This window comes from Ostrinia nubilalis, chromosome 26, assembly GCF_963855985.1.
Source record: "Ostrinia nubilalis chromosome 26, ilOstNubi1.1, whole genome shotgun sequence".
In the NCBI taxonomy this organism is placed as follows: Eukaryota; Metazoa; Arthropoda; class Insecta; order Lepidoptera; family Crambidae; genus Ostrinia; species Ostrinia nubilalis.
In genome coordinates this window covers 8,247,966-8,269,942 of record NC_087113.1, presented here as the reverse complement: position 1 = coordinate 8,269,942, position 21,977 = coordinate 8,247,966, and the positions used below count along the sequence as shown (strand labels likewise).

Genomic DNA, 21,977 nt, shown 5'->3' with positions numbered 1-21,977 from the left:
GAAAGATAAACAAATCACAACAAACATTAGCTCATTTGTTTTGTCACATTGTTTATTAATGCTGATTTTAAAAATAAATGCATTGCTGGCATTTTAATTGTTTAAGGCAGCGACCTCTTTGAGCAAAATCAAGCAATAAAAGTAGTAACGGTGAAGCTGTGCATGTGAAATTTACTAAAAAAACTTACGGAATGGAACACGCCTGTCAAGTGCCACTGTCAACGTTATGTCAAAGTCAATGTGTCATTCAACTTTGCACGTCAAAAGTTCGAAGGTGCAAAAAAACACGGACTTCATTCAATTCAAAGTAATAAACTCGTGATAGTAACTTAATTAAAACCAGCAACATAAAAACAAGTTGGCGAAAATAATCTAAATATTAAAATGTTAGTGACAAACACACACTGCTCTTAGTATAACGTAGTTTTCGTATTTTGTTTTGCATGCCGTTTGCGCATTAATTTTAATTTGGTCTTTTAATTATTTAATCATTTAAAGTAGCTAAAGTATTATATTTAAAGGTTTACAAAACATTTAACGTCCATTTACTAACAAGTGTGGTAATAATTGTATTAATTTTGTGGTTTGCAATCCTTGTTTGATTAATTTTCGCAGTTAACAAATATATTCACAAAAATGGTAGTATTACAAGGAATATTGGTGTGCCTGCCGTTGTATACTTTTGGGTAAGTATCGCTTTACATTATTTTATAGACGGAAAAATATCTCCATTGTATTGTGGTAAAAACATACATTATATTAAGAAGGAATAAAGTGTGTAAGTAGTAATTAGATCAATATTTTTAGTATAAAATACTTTCAAAAAGCGTACGCGTAATCCAGCAATTTTTAAACCAGAATATACTTAATTTTACTTTTTATAACAACCTAGTATGACCTAAAATGTGATGATGTAGATTATGCAATAGTTTAGAAAGTTAATGGTCAACTAATAACATTAGATAACAGTCTGAACATCATTTCTCTTAAGAGAAATTTGCTTAATATGGGAGTATATTTTTGTGTAACATTTAACAGAAATTTATTAATGAAATTGTGAAGTAATTCAACATTCTTTTATTGTCAATTGTTTGTACAGCCAACTGAAATTAAACATGTGATTACACATGCAGTACTAAATGGGACTATTTTTCATAAAAAATTTAGTCTACTGTTGACTATTTAAATATTTAAATTTTCATGTTTAAACAGTCAGCATTTTGTGAAAATGTATGAAATTTGGTTCTGTGCTTTGTAATGAATAAAATAGTAACTAATCCATAACTATTTAATAAATTAAACATAGAATTCCTATACTTATGTCAATTTAATCATTTGTTGGCAGAAGTTTTAAACTTTGCAATGACAACCAAAAGTAAGTTTCCGTTTCTCCTTTACTTTTACGTTAAAATGTCATTCGGTCAAAAATAAGTATGATCATGTACGATTTTATCCTGAAAGTGATCTTTTAAACTTTCCCCAATTATAAATATGATAAAATTTGACCTTCAAACTGTTTACCTGTCTGGACAAAATTAAATTATCAGGTCACGAGCACAAAATATGTTGACAACAGCTCAATACGTGGTCGGTATCTTTAATTTGTTGTTGCGTATTTGTTTGCGTTTAATTAACCAAAGTTTATGATTCAGAAGAACTTTACTTTTTAATTGGTGTGTTTTGACTGGGATCTATGAGTCATCAAGTCTGACACTTAGATCCTGTTTCTACATGTTGTTTGACATTAAATAGAAGATGAACTTGTCTCAAACAAGTTGTGTCCACAAGGTGGACCGACGACCTGATAAAGATAGCAGGGAGGCACTGGATACAGGCCACTATCAACCATGCGATGTGGAAGTCATTGGGGGAGGCCTATGTTCAGCAGTGGACGTCCTGTGGCTGAAATGATGATGATGATGATGATGAACTTGTCTCAAAAGTACTTACATAATTTATACAATGGTAATAATACCCCCAACCTCATCTTCTAACTTAAGTTTTGTAATAATATTTTCAATTATTTAAATTTTATGTCTGAAATATGTACTAAATTAAATAAATATGGTAATATCAAGCTGAATCCCATATTACCAAAAATAACATAATGGTTATTCTATAACAATTTTTATGTCCCTGTTAGCTAAATAACATTTTTTTAAATCTTTACTGTCTTCTACCTAGGTTGTCTGGAAGAAATCGCATCTTAGCGATAAGTCCATCGAAACTATGTATTTAAAATTCATTTTATCAATTTAGTGTCGTATGCAATGAAGAGTATCCTTCTAACTGTTTCATGTATGTATTCTGTGGCCAATCGATCTGGCGAAGGTCGCGGGAAGCACCTAGACGCTGGTAGCGCATGACCAAGGCCAAGAATTTCTCCCCAAGGATTTCCACGACCGCGTGGAAAGTGGAAATCCTTGGCGGCTTTTCATCATCATCATTTCAGCCATAGGACGTCCACTGCTGAACATAGGCCTCCCCCAATGCTTTCCATGTTGATCGATTGGTAGCGGCCTGCTTCCAGTGCTTCCCTGCTACCTTTACGATGTCGTCGGTCCACCTTGTAGGTGGACGTCTCATGCTGCGTTTTCCGGTACGCGGCCTCCATTCCAGAACCTTTCTGCCCCATCGGCCGTCAGTTCTGCGTACTATGTGCCCTGCCCATTGCCACTTCAGCTTGCTAATCCGTCGGGCTATATCAGCGCTTTGGCGGCTTTTGTCCAGGAGAAAACGTCCTTGACGTGTTAAAGTATTTGCCACACTGCATGCGTTCTGCGGTCAGGACAAAGTGAACGCAGTTCGTATCATGTATGAACAGCATTGTCGGTCAGAGGTCCGAGCAACCAAGACAACTTGTCAACGGTCGCGACTAGGAAATTTTTAGCAGTGCGGTTTGCGTTCTTTGCTCTTACGATCAGATCGCATAAAAATACGCAGGGGCAGAGAAGTTCTCGAGTGGCGACTACGAGCACGAGGTAGCTGGAAGGCGCTGGATGCAGGCCGCTACCAACCGTGCGATGTGGAAGTCATTGGGGGAGGCCTATGTTCAGCAGTGGACGTCCAATGGCTGCAATGATGATGATGATGACGACGACCACGAGCCGGAAGACGTAATGTAGGTAGGCAGGCTAGGTGGACCGACGATCTGGTAAAGGTCGCGGGACGTGCCTGGATGCGGGCGGCGCTGGACCGGTCTTTGTGGAAATCCTTGGGGGAGGCCTTTGTCCAGGAGTGCACGTCATTCGGCTGAAACGAACGAAGGAGAGACCGGCAATGTTGTTCATACATTATTTCACTTTGACTTGACCGGAGACTGCATCCAATGTGGCTATGTTCTTCTGATTAATTTCGTTGCGGGTCCAATGACAGTTTAATTCCCCCGGGACAAACTTGACTTTCACTGGTTAGGTTATTGGCGGTCAAGCTGTAGATCCTGGCTACACAGGAGTTGTGGTGGGAACGAGAGGTGGGAATAGTCCCGTATCCAGTGTGGCAAACTGCACGCAGGAAGATTTAATGAAGGCTACTGACAACGCCACTCTCGTGGCGGAGTTTTGGGCTGACACTGTGTAGGTTTGTTGTCGACACGACAAGAAGAAGAAGTGTGGTAAATCCTTAAGCTTCAACCACACCAACGCGTGCAGATCGCCATCGCCGGCGCGATCATAGGCACATGACAGGTCGCGCGACCCATGACCAGAGTAAATACAAATGAGTGGGTCATCTTCATAGTAACGCACGAGCGCGGTTTGTATGTGAGCGCGCCAATAAAAAACTGACAAAATTTAGCGTGGATTAGCGTGGTGTTGCGCTGAATTTTGTCAGTGTGTGCGTGCGCGCCGCCGTACTTCCGCTTTCATAGAAACGAACCGCGCTCGGTGCGTTTCTATGAAGATGACCTATTCATTTGTATTTACTCTGCCATGACAGTCCGCGCGACCTGTCATTGGCCTATGATCTCGCCGTGATCGCGCCGTGATCGGGCCGGCGATGGCGATGTGGTTGAAGCTTTATTGCCACAAAGTCACCTTCGAAACATCGTGAATTGATTAATTGACGTGTTTATTTGTCGACAGGGCGTTGATGCTTGGCGCGGCCATATCAGCTGGTCTGTTTGTGTTCCATGTCGCCGTGGTGCCTATGATCTTCAAGTACTCCAAGACTTTTAGACGGCATCTTATATTCGCTAACTTTGGTAAGAATTATCTTTTACTGGTTGTCTGTTATAATTTCGCGCCTTTTTTAGAAACAAAGGCATAATTTTAGTTCGAGAAAGTTTTCAGAAGAGTTCTTTTCAGATATTTTTTGCACTCAATATGTTCTTGCTCTGCTAATTAATTATTTAACCGGTACCTACTTTTAATTTTATCTTTTGCATAAAAAGACTAAATTTTGTTATTGTTAGCAAGAATATTGTAGCTTTGTTCTACCGAAGATGCGATTTGTAGCACAATTTACAATTTACATTATTTACCAACATATTTATTTTATTAACCAATTAAACATGTTTGAACTTTTGAAACATGCAAAACAGTGTTACACAGTGACTGACCTGTTGTCTGTTGTTGTTGATTGTTTTTCATCTTTATTAGTACAAAAGCTTGATTGTTCATAACAAATGTCTGTTGATCCAACAGTTCAATGGCCTCTGTACATAGACCACGAAGAGCCATCGACAAGAGGCATCGACGGAGGTCGCAACATCAGCATAGAGTATCACTCCAAGGTTGACAACTGCAATGTGAAGATTGGTAAGTATTCTTCGTTTCAGCCAAATGACGTCATGCACAAATGCCTCCCCCAAGGATTTTCACAACGAATGGTCCTGCGCTGGCTGCATCCAGGTACCTACCGCGACCTTCACCAGATCGTCACTTCATCTAGTGGGAGGCCCACACTTGTCTTCCTGCCCGTGGTAGCCACTTGTACGGATTATTATATCGTTTCAGCGGGCCTAGACAAGTGACACTTTTTGATCGCTTCGAAATACACGCCGGAACGAAGGTCTTTCCAAAGTAGAACTGTCAAGTCTAGGGGGGTAGGTCAGTCAGGTTAGAATTACTTACTTATTTGTGTCGCGGCGGTGTGCCCCAGTCTAGTGGTTTGCGTACCTACTTGTATTCTAGAGGAGGTCGCGGGTTCGATCTCCACACAATACCTACAAACATTTGTGTGCATGAATATTGAACATGCTATTTGTATTAATCTGGGTGTTTTCTATGTATAAATCAGACAATACATTTTATTGCATACTGGCACTTACTAGGAATAATTTGATTTGCTGTTGTCTGTTATCTGTACACAAGGGTTCTATATCCGCATAGATTATTGTAATTCTAATCTTTTATCTATTAGGTACTAAGCTTTCTATGACACACATATGTAATTAATATTGGTATATCTTTAATTAACCGTATTTTTTGGCTAGTTGAGACTATTAACCGATAAGATAACTTTTAATTCGCACAAATTGACACACATTCGTATCATGATTCGGACTTTGTACCTGTTGATTTTGTTTGTATGTGACCTACTGGTTGTTTTCTATTTATAAACTTTCCAATTAATATTTATATCAGTTATCTGATACCCATACAAACTGCGCAGTGTAAAAATGTCCCAGTAAAAATAATAACCGACTGGGTCACTGTAGCTCAGTGATCATAGCAGCCAGAAACCGAATGGTTGTAGGTTCGATTCTCTCCTGAGGCAATCGATTTTTTTAAGTATAAAAATTTAGTTTGAGTGGCCAGTGCCCTATAATGGTCATCATAGCCACAGAATAAGTAATAGTTAAGGTCATAGCACACTGTTATATCGTCGGTATATCGGAATAGGGAATTTAAAATAAGCAACAACCGCTACGTTTAAGTTCGTGTATTCGACTGACGCAACAGCCGTTGGAAACAATAGTGAAACTACCGCTATTACATAAAAATAAAAATAACAAAGTACCCGCTTAGTAGCTTAATATTATAACATCCCTCCACCTTTATTCAAAAAAACTTCTTGTAGTCTACAACGCGCCTAGGCCGTCTCGAACGTGTGGAGACTTCCCTCTGAGGTGTGGTTTGAGGTTCACACACAGACTCTGGGGGCGTCGCTGGTGTGACATCAACAGTTTGTCCAATTTCATTGCCGCAATCAAACCAGTCCTCTGGATTGCTCTCAGTTTGATCTTCGGGGGAGATATTAGTTGCCGGTTGAGCGTTCGAGGTCCCTGAAGACTCAGCAGTAGGTGTTGACTCCTCCGTACTAGGAGGTTGCTCCGCACTCTGCTCCACTGGAAGTATGAAGGCGGGGACGGTATCTGTCGTCGCCGGTTTTTGTTCGCAACATCCATCTTCTCCCCCCTTATACTTTAACAGTTGGTTTACATGTCTTTTAACAATCTGATCATTGCAGCTGAGTTGTACTAAGTACAAAGAATTGCCGATTTTCTTGACTACTACACCACGGGTCCATGATTGTCTTTGTTGATTATAAAGTCTAACTAGCACTAAATCGCCCTGATTAAAGTCTACTTCCCGGTTGCCCCGATAATTGTCACTCTGTAAGCACTGTTTAGATTGGACGCATTTGTTGAGTGCAGTGTCTGATGGAGATGACGCGGGAGGTTTAAGAAGATCTAACCGACATCTTAATTTATGGCCGAATAATATCTCTGCGGGAGACCGGTTGGTCGTAGTATGAATAGAATTTCTATATGTTAAAAGGAATTCTTGTAACTTAATGTTTAAATCTCGCAAATTTGAACCTGACATTAATATTGACTTTATAGCCTTTTTGATTATCTTCACATAGCTCTCAGCCTGACCGTTACTAGCTGGGTTATATATCGGTGACGTTAAGTGAGTGATGCTGTTGCGAGAGCAAAATTGTTCAAACTCGGTCGAAACGAACGAGCTTCCATTATCTGAACAAATAGTATGAAATAAACCAAATCGTGCCATCACTTCACACAGCTTTTCAATTACTATGCGGGAACTAAACCCGGTAGACACATCAAAACATTCTACCCACTTTGAATACGCATCCACAATGATTAAAAAGGTTTTTCCGTTAATTGGGCCGAGAAAATCTAAGTGAACCCGCTGCCATGGCTGAGCCGGGTAGGGCCAGGGCGTGAGCGGGGCGCGCGCGGGCGCCGGCCGCTGCGCCGCGCACGTGCCGCATGCGCCGGCGCGCCGCTCCACCGCCGCGGACATGCCCGGCCACCAAAACCTATGGCGGGCTTCTTCCTTCATTTTTGTTATTCCCAAATGACCTTTGTGTAATTCGTTTAAGACCTTAACTTGTAAGCTATCCGGTATAACTAATTTATGCCCTCTCATTAGACAGTCATTTTCAACAGATAATTCCAACCTGTGGCTAAAGAATGATTTGTACTTATCATCAATTTTATTTGGCCACCCATTCAATACGTAGTGCAAAACCGCTGATATTATGTTATCTCGCTTCGTAGCCTCCTGCACGTCGGAGAGAGACAGAAACCGTTCGCCCTCATAAACAAATCGTACATACGCGGACCTGTCGAGCGATGACTCATCCCCCGCAGTCGGGTGCTCCCGAGCGGACGGCGGGCTGACTTCGCTCACAGACCTACTTAAGAAGTCGGCGCAATTATGAACACTATTAACATATTCTATTTTATATTTGTACGCAGACAGAAAAATCGCATAACGTTGTAATCTATTGGCTGATATTTCGGGGATCCCTTTGTCTGGGTTAAATATTGATATGAGAGGTTTATGGTCTGTTTTCAATAGAAATGGTTTATCTCGGCCGTACAAATATTGATGAAACTTCTTCACGCCAAATATGATAGCTGTTGCCTCTTTTTGAATTTGGCTATACCGTTTTTCGGCTGCATTAAGAGAACGGGACATATAAGAAATTGGCTTTTCAATACCTTCCTCAATTTGTGATAAGACCGCCCCTAGACCGTATGGCGACGCGTCTACAGTGAGTACTAACTCAGCCTCAGGGTTAAAATGAGTTAAAGTGTTGTCAGATGCTAACTGACGTTTAATGTTTGTTACAGCTTCCTCATGCTCCGTAGTCCATACCCATGGTACATTTTTCTGTAATAACTTATGCAAGGGTGACAAGATAGCAGAAGCGTTTTTTACAAAGTTTCTATAATAATTTACCATACCTAAAAACGATTTTAGCTCTGTCGTATCAGTCGGCACTTTTGATTGCAAAATCGATTTTACCTTCTCTGGCGATTTGTGAATACCATTGCGATCTATTACAAACCCCAGATATGAAACAGATTCTTGAAAAAATTTGCATTTTTCCTTGTTCAAAACAAACCCTGCCTCCTCTAGTCTACGGAACACTTCAGCTAACCTTGACATCATTTGGGTCCTGTTTTCAGCACAGATACAGAGGTCATCCATAAATACAAGTGTTCCTTCTAGCCCTGCGAGCACGGTTTCTAAGGTTCTTTGGAAAATAGCGGGTGCGCTTGCGAGACCAAAGACTAATCTAGTGAATTTAAAGAGCCCTTTGTGCGTATTTATGCAGGTGAGCATTTGTGAGGCTTCATTTAAAACCAGTTGATTATATGCTTGTGAAAGGTCTAGTTTGCTAAACAATTTCCCACCGTGCAGTTTTGTAAAAAGTTCATCATATTTTGGTAATGGATATTTGTCAACAAGTAATTGCTTATTTATTGTTACCGAATAATCTGCACAGAGACGTATTGAGCCATCACGCTTTAAGACTGGAACAATAGGACTCGCATAGTCGGAATATTTCACCGGCACTAAAATGCCTAAGTCTACTAATCGCTCTAACTCCTTTTCAACGTTTGCACGAATAGAAAATGGCAAAGGGCGTGCCTTAAAAAAAATCGGTTTCGAATCGGGCTTAAGAGGCAAATCTACTTCAACATTTTTAAAACAACCTAATCTTTCAGAAAATAATTTCGGGTATTTAGAGGTTATATCTTCAACAAAGTTACTGCAATTATTTATAGCACATATTTGTAAATTGAAGCGTGAAAAAAAATCTCTGCCCAACAACGGAGGTCCCCCATTGTGCACAACATATACCACAATATCGTTACTTTTATCATTATAAGTAAATAATAATTTAATTACTCCCATAATGTTCAATCGATCTCCGTTGTAGCTGTGTAAAATGACGTCACTCGGTTCCAGGCTAACGTTTGAAAAATAACGTTTATACATCTGCTCAGAAATTACGGTAACCGGTGATCCCGTATCTATTTCAAACAACAGGCTAAAACCATTGACCACAACCGATTCCCGCAGAGGTTCTCCACGAAGAGTGCGAATATTACAACATAATCGCTTACCATCGTCATCGACATCCTCACGGCACTCAACATAATGCTGCCCCGCTAATGTTTTACACATTCGTTTGAGATGGCCTTGAACACCGCACTTCCTGCACTTATAACGAGCAAACCGACACGTTTCCGCCCTATGACCGACGTAGCCGCACACGCTGCACCGCTCGCCAGCCGCCGCCGTGGGCGCGCGCGCCGGCGATGCGCCGCGGCCGCCGGGCCCGCGCGCTGCCGCCGCGCCGCGCGCCATCGCCACCTTCATCACTTGCAGCGCCGGCGCCTGTCGCTGCGCCGCCTCGTGAGAGCTCGCTCGAGCACACCGCACCCCCTCAGCTATGTCCAGGGCGCTGGACAGCGTCAGCTCAGCCAAGTCTTTGGTGAACAATGTGTCTCTCTCTGGTCCAGGCTCCAGGCCCAGAGTGAACCGGTCACGAAGCTGCTCATCCAAATGTTCAGCCTTAAAACCACAATGCGATGCTAAGCTTCGAACGCGCGCCGCCCATTCCGCCAGACTTTCACCCGTATGTTGAATGGCGCTGTGAAACTTCCATCTTTCAGCGAATGTGCACTTTTTTGCTTTGAAATGTCCATCTAGCAGCGACACAACTTCTTCGTAGCTCAAAACTCCCACTTCCTTAGGTAAAGCTAGGTCACGTACAAGCTTGTAGGTGGATTCTGACACGTTGCTTAGTAAAATGGCTCGACGTTTACTACCGGCTTTGTCTATCTCCGCACCAATGTCATTTGCGAGAAACCATTGTTCTAAACGAGCCTTATACACCGACCACTCTTGAACTTCGTGGCTAAATGAAGTTAAAATGCCGACCGTAACTTTCGCCATAATTAATTTGCACGCGTTAACTTTTTATCTCGTTCGCCAAATGTTATATCGTCGGTATATCGGAATAGGGAATTTAAAATAAGCAACAACCGCTACGTTTAAGTTCGTGTATTCGACTGACGCAACAGCCGTTGGAAACAATAGTGAAACTACCGCTATTACATAAAAATAAAAATAACAAAGTACCCGCTTAGTAGCTTAATATTATAACACACACTTAGCAACCCGGAAAGGGATCAACACCGTATTGCCTTTCGCCTCACCTCGCCAACCATTGTTTGTCACCTGTCATCCGCTTTGCAATGGAGGGAAGTCGAACCTTAATTTCGAACTCCTCCTATGTTTTTCTGATTAATTTCGTTGCGGGTCCAATGACAGTTTAACTTTACCCCGGGACAAACTTGACCTTCATTGGTTGGCCTTTATGGCGGTCAAGCTGTAGATCCTGGCTACACAGGAGTTGCAGTGGTGGGAACGAGAGGTGGGAATAATCCCGTTATATCGCCTTTCGCCATGAGGCAAAGCAGGCGAAGCGTTTACGTTATGGTGTTAATCGCAATACGAAGTTTTATACAAAGAATACTGACCACCTCGAGTTGATACGGTTACGATCCGTGTCCTGGTTGATAACTGTACTTCGTCCTAAAGGTTGCTAAAAATAGTAATAACTACAAAAGGTTAGTTATTTAATTTTCTAGCGTTAAGGGTTCATCCAGTGTCTAATGCCCGTTTTCACCATCAATCCCTACCCCCTTACTAATAAAAAGTTACACAGTTGTTGATCATTGTTTTAAAATGACATTTCCATACTAAACGTCACTTTAAAACACTGATCAACGAGCGTGTAAGTTTTATTAGTAAGGGGGCTAATTTTTAAGTGACCTCTATGGTAACAAATAATTTTCATAGGGGTCACTTAAAAATTAGGGATTGATGGTGAAAACGGGTATAAGTAGCTCAGATTGAAGAGCAGTCGCCCGGCAAGCGATCGTGGGTTCGATTCCCGCCTTAGGCAGTTAAATTTTTTCAAATTATTACAAAACCTTTTCAGGGATATGGCATATCCTCCCGAGGAGCGTGTACGAGCGTTTAAAAGGAAGCTTCGAGTGCGGCGGTGATAAGGAAGACCTCAACAAGCTGCTTGACGAAGAACTGGCCACTTCCAAGATGCCCATCATGATATACTGCCACGGTGAGCCCTCATGACGAATGCCAACTCCACACATTTGGTATATTGGCTCCAAGTTATTATTTTGGATGCAATAGATGAATAGACCAATGTCTTGGTCAGATATTGGACATAAATGTTACATTGCGTCCAACAGCCATTTTTTGTACACGGTAGGCTCCCTTCTCTCTACTTTTTTCCAAAGGGATTGGAGTCATAATGTGTCCGTATACCTTGTTGGATACAATAATTTGCCATTAAATTGGTGGCCTTTGGACCCAAGTCATGCCTTATGCTATAATAAGTGTTCGTGATAATGTAGTAATATCTCAATTGCGGAAGATGGCGGAGTTTTAAACCTATTTTAATAATTAAAAAGGGTCCAGCCGTATAATATACAGCTTTCTGTCGTTAAAATCTTTTTGAACCCCTCCCCCTTTAACAACGCTGTTATACAGGGTGGAATTTTGTAATGCCACCTGGAGGGAAAGTACTCTTAATATTGTAGATAGAAAATTTTTCTCAAAGAAAACATTCCTTTATTTTCGAAAAGAAATAGAACTGCATTCAAAGATTTCCAAAAATTTGCTTGCCACATCCGAGAATCGAACCCACTAAAATCTGTTAAAAATTACACCCTGTATTTTTATTGCATCGATCGTTAAGGTCAAGTATAAGGATGAAATCTCTCTAACAAACTTGATAAAACAAATGAAAGGAAATCCGTAAAATCTTAAATTATTTTAATTATTTATAGAAAATTGTATGGTATAGTGGTGAATTTTGGAAATTTTTTCGAAAATCTATGAATGCAGTTCTCTTTCTTTTCAAAAATAAAGGAATATTTTCTTTCAGTAAAATTTTCTATCTGCAGTATAAAGAGTACTTTCCCTCCAGGTGGCATTACAAAATTCCACCCTGTATATTGTCAAAAGCATAATAATGCTGTATCAATATCTTTATTATATTAATATAAATTAGTATTTTATTCCATTATTTTTTACACGTTTCAGGAAATTCCAACTCCCGCGCAGCGACGCACAGGATACAGCTGTACAGGTTCTTCCAGCAGATGGACTTTCATACGATCGCATTCGATTATAGAGGTGAGAGAAGTATTATTATGTCATCATCATCATCATCATTTCAGCCACAGGATGTCCACTGCTGAACATAGGCCTCCCCCAATGACTTCCACATCGCACGGTTGGTAGCGGCCTGCATCCAGCGCCTTCCCGCTACCTTTATCAGGTCGTCGGTCCACCTTGTAGGTGGACGTCCCACGCAGCGTTCTCCGGTACGCGGCCTCCATTCCAGAACCTTGCTGCCCCATCGGCCGCATTGTTATGTATTTAATAGCTATCTAGTCCTGCTAGATTGCTGGGGTTTTACCAATAATCTTGTATATTTCTTATGACATTGACATTAAAAAAACTTTATTTATCAGAAAAATACCACCCATTATTATGTCGACGCATGGTCGATCTGTTTTATTGGTTTTAATTTATTTAATGGACTTTAGTGTCTTTAAACCTGCTTACGGGAATACCTACTTGTCTCCACGGAATCCATGAAAAAGCAATAGAATTAGTAATACACCCATGTTCTATTGTACAACTTTGTCAATGAGGGTTTTCGCGAATGAAAAATCCGCCAGATGGCAATACGTAGACGCGAGGTCCAAATGCTGCATGATCGGTTATTTTTGACATGACATTGACAGATATGTCAAAATCCACCAATCACACAGCAGTCAGACCCCACATCCACGTCCCGCCATCTAGCGGATCTTTCATTCGCAAAAACCCTCATTAAAATATCACTCGACATTGGCAGAAATAAACATAAATCAAAATTGGTGTCTCACAAAGGGAGTGTTAGTAGTGAGCGCGTTTCTTATACCATCCCCCATATCTGGGGGCACGGTAGTGCCCCCGCCAAGTCGAGCAAAAAAGCGGCACGGCCGTACCATCATTTTCTCGAATTTATTTCTCTTATTTCCACTTCCCAAGGATACGGAGACTCAACGAACCTGAACCCCTCAGAAGATGGCGTGGTGGAAGACTCTTTAGTAGTGTACGAGTGGCTTCACAACACTTTGGATAAGGCCAAGGACAAACCCGCTATATTTGTTTGGGGACATTCCTTAGGTGAGTACATTTTTATTTACTTATTAGCTTTTGCAGTTCAGTTTGTCACAGATCGTTATAAATTATAGCCTAGTTATTCTGCTGTATAATAATTACTAAACAATAATGCTGTAAAGTTTTATCAAAATTCGTTCAGTAGTTTTTGCGTGAAAGAGTAACAAACATACTATACAAACTTTGTTGCAAAATTAGACCTAAGTATTACAATCTATACTCATAGTATAAATGCGAAGCTAACTCTGTCTGTCTCGCTTTCACGCCTAAACCACTGAACCGATTTTGATGAAATTTGGCATAGAGATAGTTTGAGTCCCGGGAAAGGACATTGGGTAGTTTTTATCCCGGTTTTTGAAACAGGGACGCGCGCGATAAAGATTTTCTGTGACAGACAAAATTCCACGCGGGCGAAGCCGCAGGCAAAATCTAGTGGGAATATAATTCCCACCATTAGGTGATGAGTTCAAGGTCTTTTAACGTCGGTATAAAAGCATCTTTATATGCCCACTAAGGGGATACGCTGCTCCCAAACCAACTGTAATTCTCAAGTTCGAATCCCACCTGCGACAGATATTTATTCCCACCAAATAATCATATTTTTCATAATCCAGGCACAGGCATATCGTCCCACCTGCTAGGCAACTTAGACGAACTGTCTGTGAAGGTCCTGGACCGGGCCAAGCCTCTCCCAATGCCCAAAGGATTGATCCTGGAGTCGCCCTTCAACAACTTGGCTGAGGAAGTCGCTGAGATTCCTATATCAAAGGTAAGGGGTATCTTTTTTAAACTATGCATCAGATTCGGTTTCTGGTTGGATCCCCTCCGACTTCTGGATGGATCCCCTCTGGCTTCTAGATTGATCCCCTCCAGCTTCTGGATGGATCCCCTCTGGCTTCTGGATGGATCCCCTCTGGCTTCTAGATTGATCCCCTGTAGATTCTGTGTTGAGAGGAATGGTGGATCGCCTCCGGATTCTAGATAGATCCCCTCGAGTTACTAGATGGATTCCCTCCGGCTTCTGGGTGGATCCACTCTGGCTTCTAGTTTGATCCCCTCTAGATTCTGGGTTGAGAGGAATGGTGAATGCCCTCCAGCTTCTAGATGGATCCCCTTCAGTTTCTCGGCTAAGGGCCATGGTAGATCCCATCTAGTTTCTGGGCTAAGGGGTACTTTGGATCCCCTCGGGTCGTCTGCTAATGAGTTTCGTAAGGCCCCTAAGGAGGAAGAGTTGTCCCAACTGCTAGGCAACTTAGAAGAGTTGTCTGTTAAAGTTCTGGACCGGGCCAAGCCTCTCCCAATGCCTAAGGGCCTTATCCTGGAGTCGCCCTTCAACAACTTGGCTGAGGAGGTCGCCGAGATCCCTATATCAAAGGTAAGGGGTCTTTTTTTGAACTGGATCCCCCTCTGGCTTTTAGATTGATCCCCTCTAGATTCTAGGTTGAGAAGAATGGTGGATCCCCTCCGGTTTCTGTTTGGATCCCCTCTGGCTTCTAGATTGATCCCCTTTAGATTCTAGGTTGAGAGGAATGGTGGATCCCCTCTGGCTTCTAGATCGATCCCCTCTGGCTTCTAGATCGATCCCCTCTGGCTTCTAGATCGATCCCCTCTGGCTTCTAGATTGATCCCCTGTAGATTCTGTGTTGAGAGGAATGGTGAATCCCCTCCAGCTTCTAGATGGATCCCCTTCAGTTTCTCGGCTAAGGGCCATGGTAGATCCCATCTAGTTTCTGGGCTAAGGGGTACTTTGGATCCCCTCGGGTCGTCCGTTAATGAGTTTCGTAAGGCCCCTAAGTGGGAAGAGTTGTCCCACCTGCTAGGCAACTTAGACGAACTGTCAGTGAAGGTCGTGGACCGGGCCAAGCCTCTCCCGATGCCCAAAGGCCTGATCCTGGAGTCGCCCTTCAACAACTTAGCTGAGGAGGTCGCTGAGATCCCTATATCAAAGGTAAGGGTTATTTTAACTATCGATCCCCTCTGGCTTTTAGATTGATCCCCTCTAGATTCTAGGTTGAGAAGAATGGTGGATCCCCTCCGGTGTCTGTTTGGATCCCCTCTGGCTTCTAGATTGATCCCCTTTAGATTCTGGGTTGAGCGGAATGGTGCATCCCCTCTGGCTTCTAGATTGATCCCCTCTAGATTCTAGGTTGAGAGGAATGGTGGATCCCCTCTGGCTTCTAGATCGATCCCCTCTGGCTTCTAGATGGATCCCCTCTGGCTTCTAGATTGATCCCCTGTAGATTCTGTGTTGAGAGGAATAGTGGATCCCCTCCAGCTTCTCGGCTGAGGGCCATGCTAGATCCCTTTTGGCTTCTGGGCTGAGGGCCATGATAGATCCCAACTGTTTTCTGGGCTAAGGGGTACTTTGGATCCCCTCGGTTCGTCTGATACCATTCGTAAGGCCCCTAAGGGGGAAGAGTTGTCCCACTTGCTAGGTAACTTACCTGCTGAACATAGGCCTCCTCCAATGCTTTCCATGTTGCCTGGTTGGTAGCGGCCTGCATCCAGCGCCTTCCTGCTACCTTTATGAGGTCGTTGGTCCACCTTGTGGGTGGACGTCCCACGCTGCGTTTTCCGGTACGCGGCCTCCACTCCAGAACTTTGCTACCCCATTGGCCGTCAGTTCTGCGTACTATGTGCCCTGCCCATTGCCACATCAGCTTGTTGCATCGTTTCATCCACAAAGACATGCCCCACCATTCTTCCGCTAATGTTTGAGTGTTATCGGTACATGCTAAATTATCCATGAGTGCACACGCACACTACAATAATGCCGCTCGGATTGCTCGGAGCAAACTCCCCGCACCCCGCGCGACCGAGACCAAATTTTGGTGGGGCGCGTCTTCGTGGATGGAACGATCTACAGGGTGTCCCAGAATGGGTGAATCAAACTGATAGGGGAGGTAGCTCTACTAATGTACTATCCCTAAAAAATATGAAAAAAAAAATTTGAGTTTGGATTTTTTTTTAAATAATGTGCTCTAAACCCTAAATCTAGTCATTATTTTCAAAAGTTTGTTTACAGAGAAACGAAGCTTTCATGTTAGTAAGAAAAAAGCCAGCCACTTACTTAGCCAGATACTTAGGCAAAGTTAATTTATTTTCACGTTTTAAAAAAAAAAATTTTTGTGTCCTTATGCGCTTTATTTTATTTTTTTCATATTTTTTAGGGATAGTACATTAGTAGAGCTACCTCCCCTATCAGTTTGATTCACCCATTCGGGACACCCTGTATAATACAGATGACGTGGCTGCGTTTTAATATATAGCCTGACCAGGAACATAAAAACCCTCGCCATGTTGCGGAAATCTAATGGTACTAATTTCTTTTAATGGCAACAATAACTAAAAACTTCATTGACATGTCACCTTGCATGTCAGTCTATTGCTGTCAAAGTGTAAACAAACTTTATTTTAAATGTGCGCAATTGATTTTGTGAATGAAATTGCTAAAATCTTTTTATAGTCGTGCAAGAAAAGTGGTTCACAATGTGTTAAAGTACTTGTCGAAGAGAAATACCAAGGGTTCGGACAATATTTTCATTGAATAATGTTTCCAACAAAGGTTGTCAAATTGACTGACATGTTTATCGTATAGTACAGTCCACTATGAAAATTGGCTGTGGTTTGTTTCAACTACCTATTTTAAAGTTTTTTGTCACTTTCTAAGTGTTGAATTTTATGGAATTGGGAAAGAAGTACCGAGTTTGAAGCCTTCATGAGCAGACATTGCAGTTGAATATTCAAGTTCTGAATTTGATTATTGATGAATAATGAAATAAATCCTACTAGCTCGATTGATGGTTTCATTTAATTTATTTAAAACAGATTACCTATAATAATATGTTTTCGTTAATTTATGAAAATATTAAATTAGCCCGTAATCCTGAATCCTGATACATAAAGTTAGCCTATTAATTTAACACAGGTACGACTGTACTCAGTGTTGCACTATCAAATGCAATTGATGCGCCTCTATGCCAGGGTTTTTATGTTCCTGGTCAGGCTATAAAAACATTTTGTTTTTTCATCAGCTTGTAACATGGCTGCCATATTTCGACGCGGCGTTCGTGAAACCATTCCGAGCGGCGCCCGAGCATTCGTTCCGTTCGGAGGAGCATTTGGCGCGCGTGCCCGCGCTGCCGATACTGATACTGCACGCGAAGGATGACGTCATCGTGCCTTTTGTGGTCGGGGTCAGGGTAAGTTAAAAATGTGTAGTTCATTTATGCCAATGTCAAGTGAAAGTTTATTTATATTAACCGGCAGACAGTGGTGACTGAGTTTGTTGCGGCGCTTCTTCTCAGCACTTGCCAAATGTTGGTCTCGAAGCGCTGGTGGGGTAAAAAGATTATGAGATATGTAGAGGCTCCTTAAGAGTAAAATATTTGACGATTTGTAAGTACTATAATAATCTACACTAATAGTCTATACAAATAAAGAAATTTTGACTTTGACTTTGAAAAAATGTAATGTCAAGCCGAAGCCCAGAGGTAAAGCATCACTAGGGCTACCCAAATCACCGTGACTTTTGATAGTTTTCGCAACACAACTCGCTTGTCACTCGAAGCGCACTCAAATTCAATGTTTTAATAAATTTGTCACTTCACTACACTTTAGAACACAAAATAACATAAGATTGGTATACTGAAGTACATCGACTAATAAATTAAAAGCACTTAAACAGACCGACCATGCTTTCCGTTTAACTATCCTCCACGGAATCCGCAACAAAAGTCAAAACTGCTAAGCATAATGGCGCACGCGCACAGGAAACTTTTTTGTCGCCGTGACAGTACTCGTATATCTGTTTCTTTTACACCTTTATAAAAAGAAAGAGAGAGACATTCTCTCACGGTTACAAAAGTCACCCGTGCACACACGCCGTAACGCTTCATTTTCCCGCCAATAATTTCAATTTCGTAAATAATGTACTATCGGCAACAGTGTTAACTGCCCATTGCCGGTCATGTCGTCTCGCTCTATCGCAAATAATTACCATTTGATGAGAGCGAGAGCAAAAACGGAAATGGATAGTTAACACTGTGGCTGTGTGTACATGGTAGCAATCCCGTAATAATAATAATGTTGACTCGACGATCATTGTCCCGATAGTTGTCTCGGCGAACGGGCTAATAGCGAAGAGCTTCGACCAACATCTAAAGAAGCTCTCGCTAGATGGTTGGCTCAAGGGTCAGATTCAAAAGGCGGTGATCCTCAGCACGACACGCATTGTCCGGAGGTTCCTCAGCCTGTGACCCTGACCACCGGTAGCTTGGGCCCTGCTCCGCAGCCAGCGGAATAACTATTTTTAAGTCTTTTTTCATAATGTATTTTTGTACGTATTTTTTTGATAATTTACATTGTAAAAAAATATTTAAAATTAAGAAGTAAAGTGAATAATTATTCTAATTTAAATCTCTATGTTGTTTCCAGCTGTTCAAATCGATCGTAGCGTCTCGCTCGCTAGGCGGTGCCACCGTCAAGTTGCACGCGTACGACAAGTCGCAGGGGCTGGGACATAAGTGGATCTGCCACGCGGAAGACTTGCCTGAGGTGGTCGGGTGAGTAAGAGATCCATCATCATCATCATTTCATTTCACAGGTCATTTAGTCTCCAATACAGGAAGACGACCCTCGCTAATGCCTTGTTCGCACTTGTAGAGTAATGCCCATTTTCACCATCAATCCCTAATAGGCTAGTTTCCTAAAAAAATTTTTTTAGTCCGTCATGTTTAACATTAAAAAATATTGGACACATATATTTTTATTTGTCAATCTAACAAATAATTACATAGTTATGGTGCGTTGAAGTTCCGCACGACGTCACAACGTGCGGCACTTTCATGCACGCATTGACGTCACGGGCCTCTTCTTATGAACTTGGCGCGCTTTATCTCTTTAAATTTTCATTAGTTTGAAAAAGTGAAAAATACGTGTAGAGTATTTTTTGATAAGTTAATTGACGGACTAATTAAAACTCTTGCTTTTTGACCCAGGAAACATCCCCATTTAATATTAAAGTGACCCCTATGGTAACACATAACAGGAATTTTGTTTTCATAGGTGTCACTTAAAAATTAGGGATTGGATAGTGAAAATGGGCATAACTTGTCTTTAGCAGGCCTGTTCGCCTTCTCGAGTAGCCAACGAAAACAAAACACGCGAGGCGTGCCCGCAGGCGGATTTAATCCACAAGGCATCCACGAGCGAGCAGTGAGTGACGTATGCGCGCGTTCGTTCGTTCGTTCGTTCGTTCGTTTCAGCCAAATGACGTCCACTGCTGGACAAAGGCCTCCCCCAAGGTTTTCCACAATGAACGGTCCTGCGCTGCCCGCATCCAGGCTCTTCCCGCGACCTTTACCAGATCGTCGGTCCACCTAGTAGGAGGCCTGCCCACGCTACGTCTTCCAGCCCGTGGTCGTCACTCGAGAACTTTCCTGCCCCAACGGCCATCGTCTCTACGAGCTATGTGCCCCGCCCACTGCCACTTGATTTTAGCAATTCTGCGAGTTATGTCGGTTACTTTGGTTCTCCTGCGGATCTCCTCATTTCTGATTCGATCACGCAGGGAAACTCGTGCGCGCGTATTCTTTACTTATTGTAAAAAAATATTCGCTATAAAATACGCGTGTGGTGCGCTATATGGCGACACAGTAGCTTTTTATAGCAGTCAGCCCTATTGCATCGGCACAGTACCGAGCACTGACGTATGTAAACGAAACGGTGCTCGATTCTGGGACAAGCTAAATTACACCATATTGTTGACGACATTGAGTAGACATTTTTAAATACCTTCGGAAAGAAAACTTTCTGTACGTAATACATATTTATTATTATTCTCTGATAAAACCGAAAAAAAAAAAATTTACCAATGAAAAAAAAACTTTGTTTTGTTACAGAGAGTTCGTGAAAAATCACCAATGAAACGGCACACACCGACAGCTTTTAGACGCTCATTGTAATTTAGGATTATTATTGTCACAATACATTTTCAAGGCTATAAGTATAACTTTGTGATATACACAAGTCTGCTAATTTATATTAATATTTAATAACTATTTATGGATAATTATAATGCTGTAAACAAAAATACTCATCGTGGGGATTTTGAAAGTAGTACATAGGACGTAAAATTTAAGGCACATTTTTGTTGTATGCCCTTTTTCACCATCAATCCTTAAGCGTTCCCTAACTAAGTATCACTTTAGTTAAGATTTCGTAGACGATTTTCATAGGAGTCACTTAAAACTTGGGGATTTATGGTGAAAACGGGCATTAGTCTCTCTCATCACAGGTAAAGGTATGTTCATAGCTGGGCATTAACTCGTTAATCCGTTAATCGTTAATTAACGAAGTTAACATTTCTATTAACGGATTAACTTTTAAGTTAACTTTAAAAAATGTTAACGGACTCGTTAACTTCCGTTAAATTATCCTAAGTCCGTTAATCGTTAATCCAGTACCTACTATTTACCAAAAAGATACAGCAGGCACGCTGAAAATCACTAGAAAAACGCGTTCTGACAAGTACGTTCGGGCTTCCAGAACCCAAAAATAACAGTTTTTATAACCAGAACGAACATTTATTTATTATTAACAAGCTTTATATTGACTTCACTTGTTAGTATATGTGGGGCAAATCTTGCAACTGAATTTTAGACCAGTTCTCAATCGATTGAGCTGAAATTTGGTATACTTATGTAAGTAAGATGAAAATGCAATGTTATGGTACTGTTACATCCCTCTGATGTACATAAAACCCCTGATGCCCAGAAAATCCTGCGGCATCAGCATTTTTGCCCGAGTTGGCTCGCCCGCTTCACGGGCTCGCCAGTTCTTCGCTACCACTCGTGCGTGACGGCTGCCTCTTTCAAATCCAATCATTGTATTTTATTTTAGCTAGAATAATTAGCCTTTTTTAAAAAAGACTCTATCAAAGCCCGGCCTAACATTGGTGGCAGCTCAAGGGATTTATAAAATCCTCGGTACCGCGTCCGAAGTATAGTACAGTGAACAAACAGTGTGTGTGCAAGTGATCCAAGTTCGAACTCAGAATCTCACCGTATCTCACTGTATCTCGCCGTATCTCACCGTTTCTCGTCGCATCACACTGCATCATCGCTGTACCTCTTCGTGTCCCGCTACATCTCACCGTGTCCCACTGTGTCCCGCTGTATCTGCTGTGTCCCACTGTTCCCGCTGTGTCCCGCAACCGTCGTCGAACTCACCATCATCGCTGGCCCTGAAAGAAAATACTTACCATCTCCACTGCATCCTGAAGAAGAATCTCATCGCTGTATCCTGCTCCGCCGTATCCCGATTTGCCGCAACCTGAAATAAATATCATCCTAACTCAAGACAATCAACGCGTAACACCGTGCCTGAGACGCCCTTATCGCTCCGGAATGCAGCCGCTTCCCGTCGTCGCGCTCACGTTCGCCGTCTACGCAACATTGTAGTGAGTCTGGCCTTTGTTCTTTGTACCTTATCTAA

General features: G+C 41.9%; 1 protein-coding gene across 1 annotated transcript; it reads left to right on the top strand.

Annotated features, from left to right (window-relative positions):
- Nucleotides 1-246: 246 nt before the first annotated feature.
- LOC135084579 (lysophosphatidylserine lipase ABHD12-like) lies at nt 247-20,787 on the top strand. Its single transcript, XM_063979349.1, has 10 exons — nt 247-686; nt 4,083-4,201; nt 4,644-4,757; nt 11,221-11,361; nt 12,351-12,443; nt 13,350-13,487; nt 14,096-14,250; nt 17,516-17,683; nt 18,918-19,045; nt 20,384-20,787. Exons 1-10 carry the CDS (start codon nt 637-639, stop codon nt 20,406-20,408), a joined length of 1,131 nt encoding a protein of 376 aa, XP_063835419.1. The 5' UTR covers nt 247-636; the 3' UTR covers nt 20,409-20,787.
- Nucleotides 20,788-21,977: the final 1,190 nt, after the last annotated feature.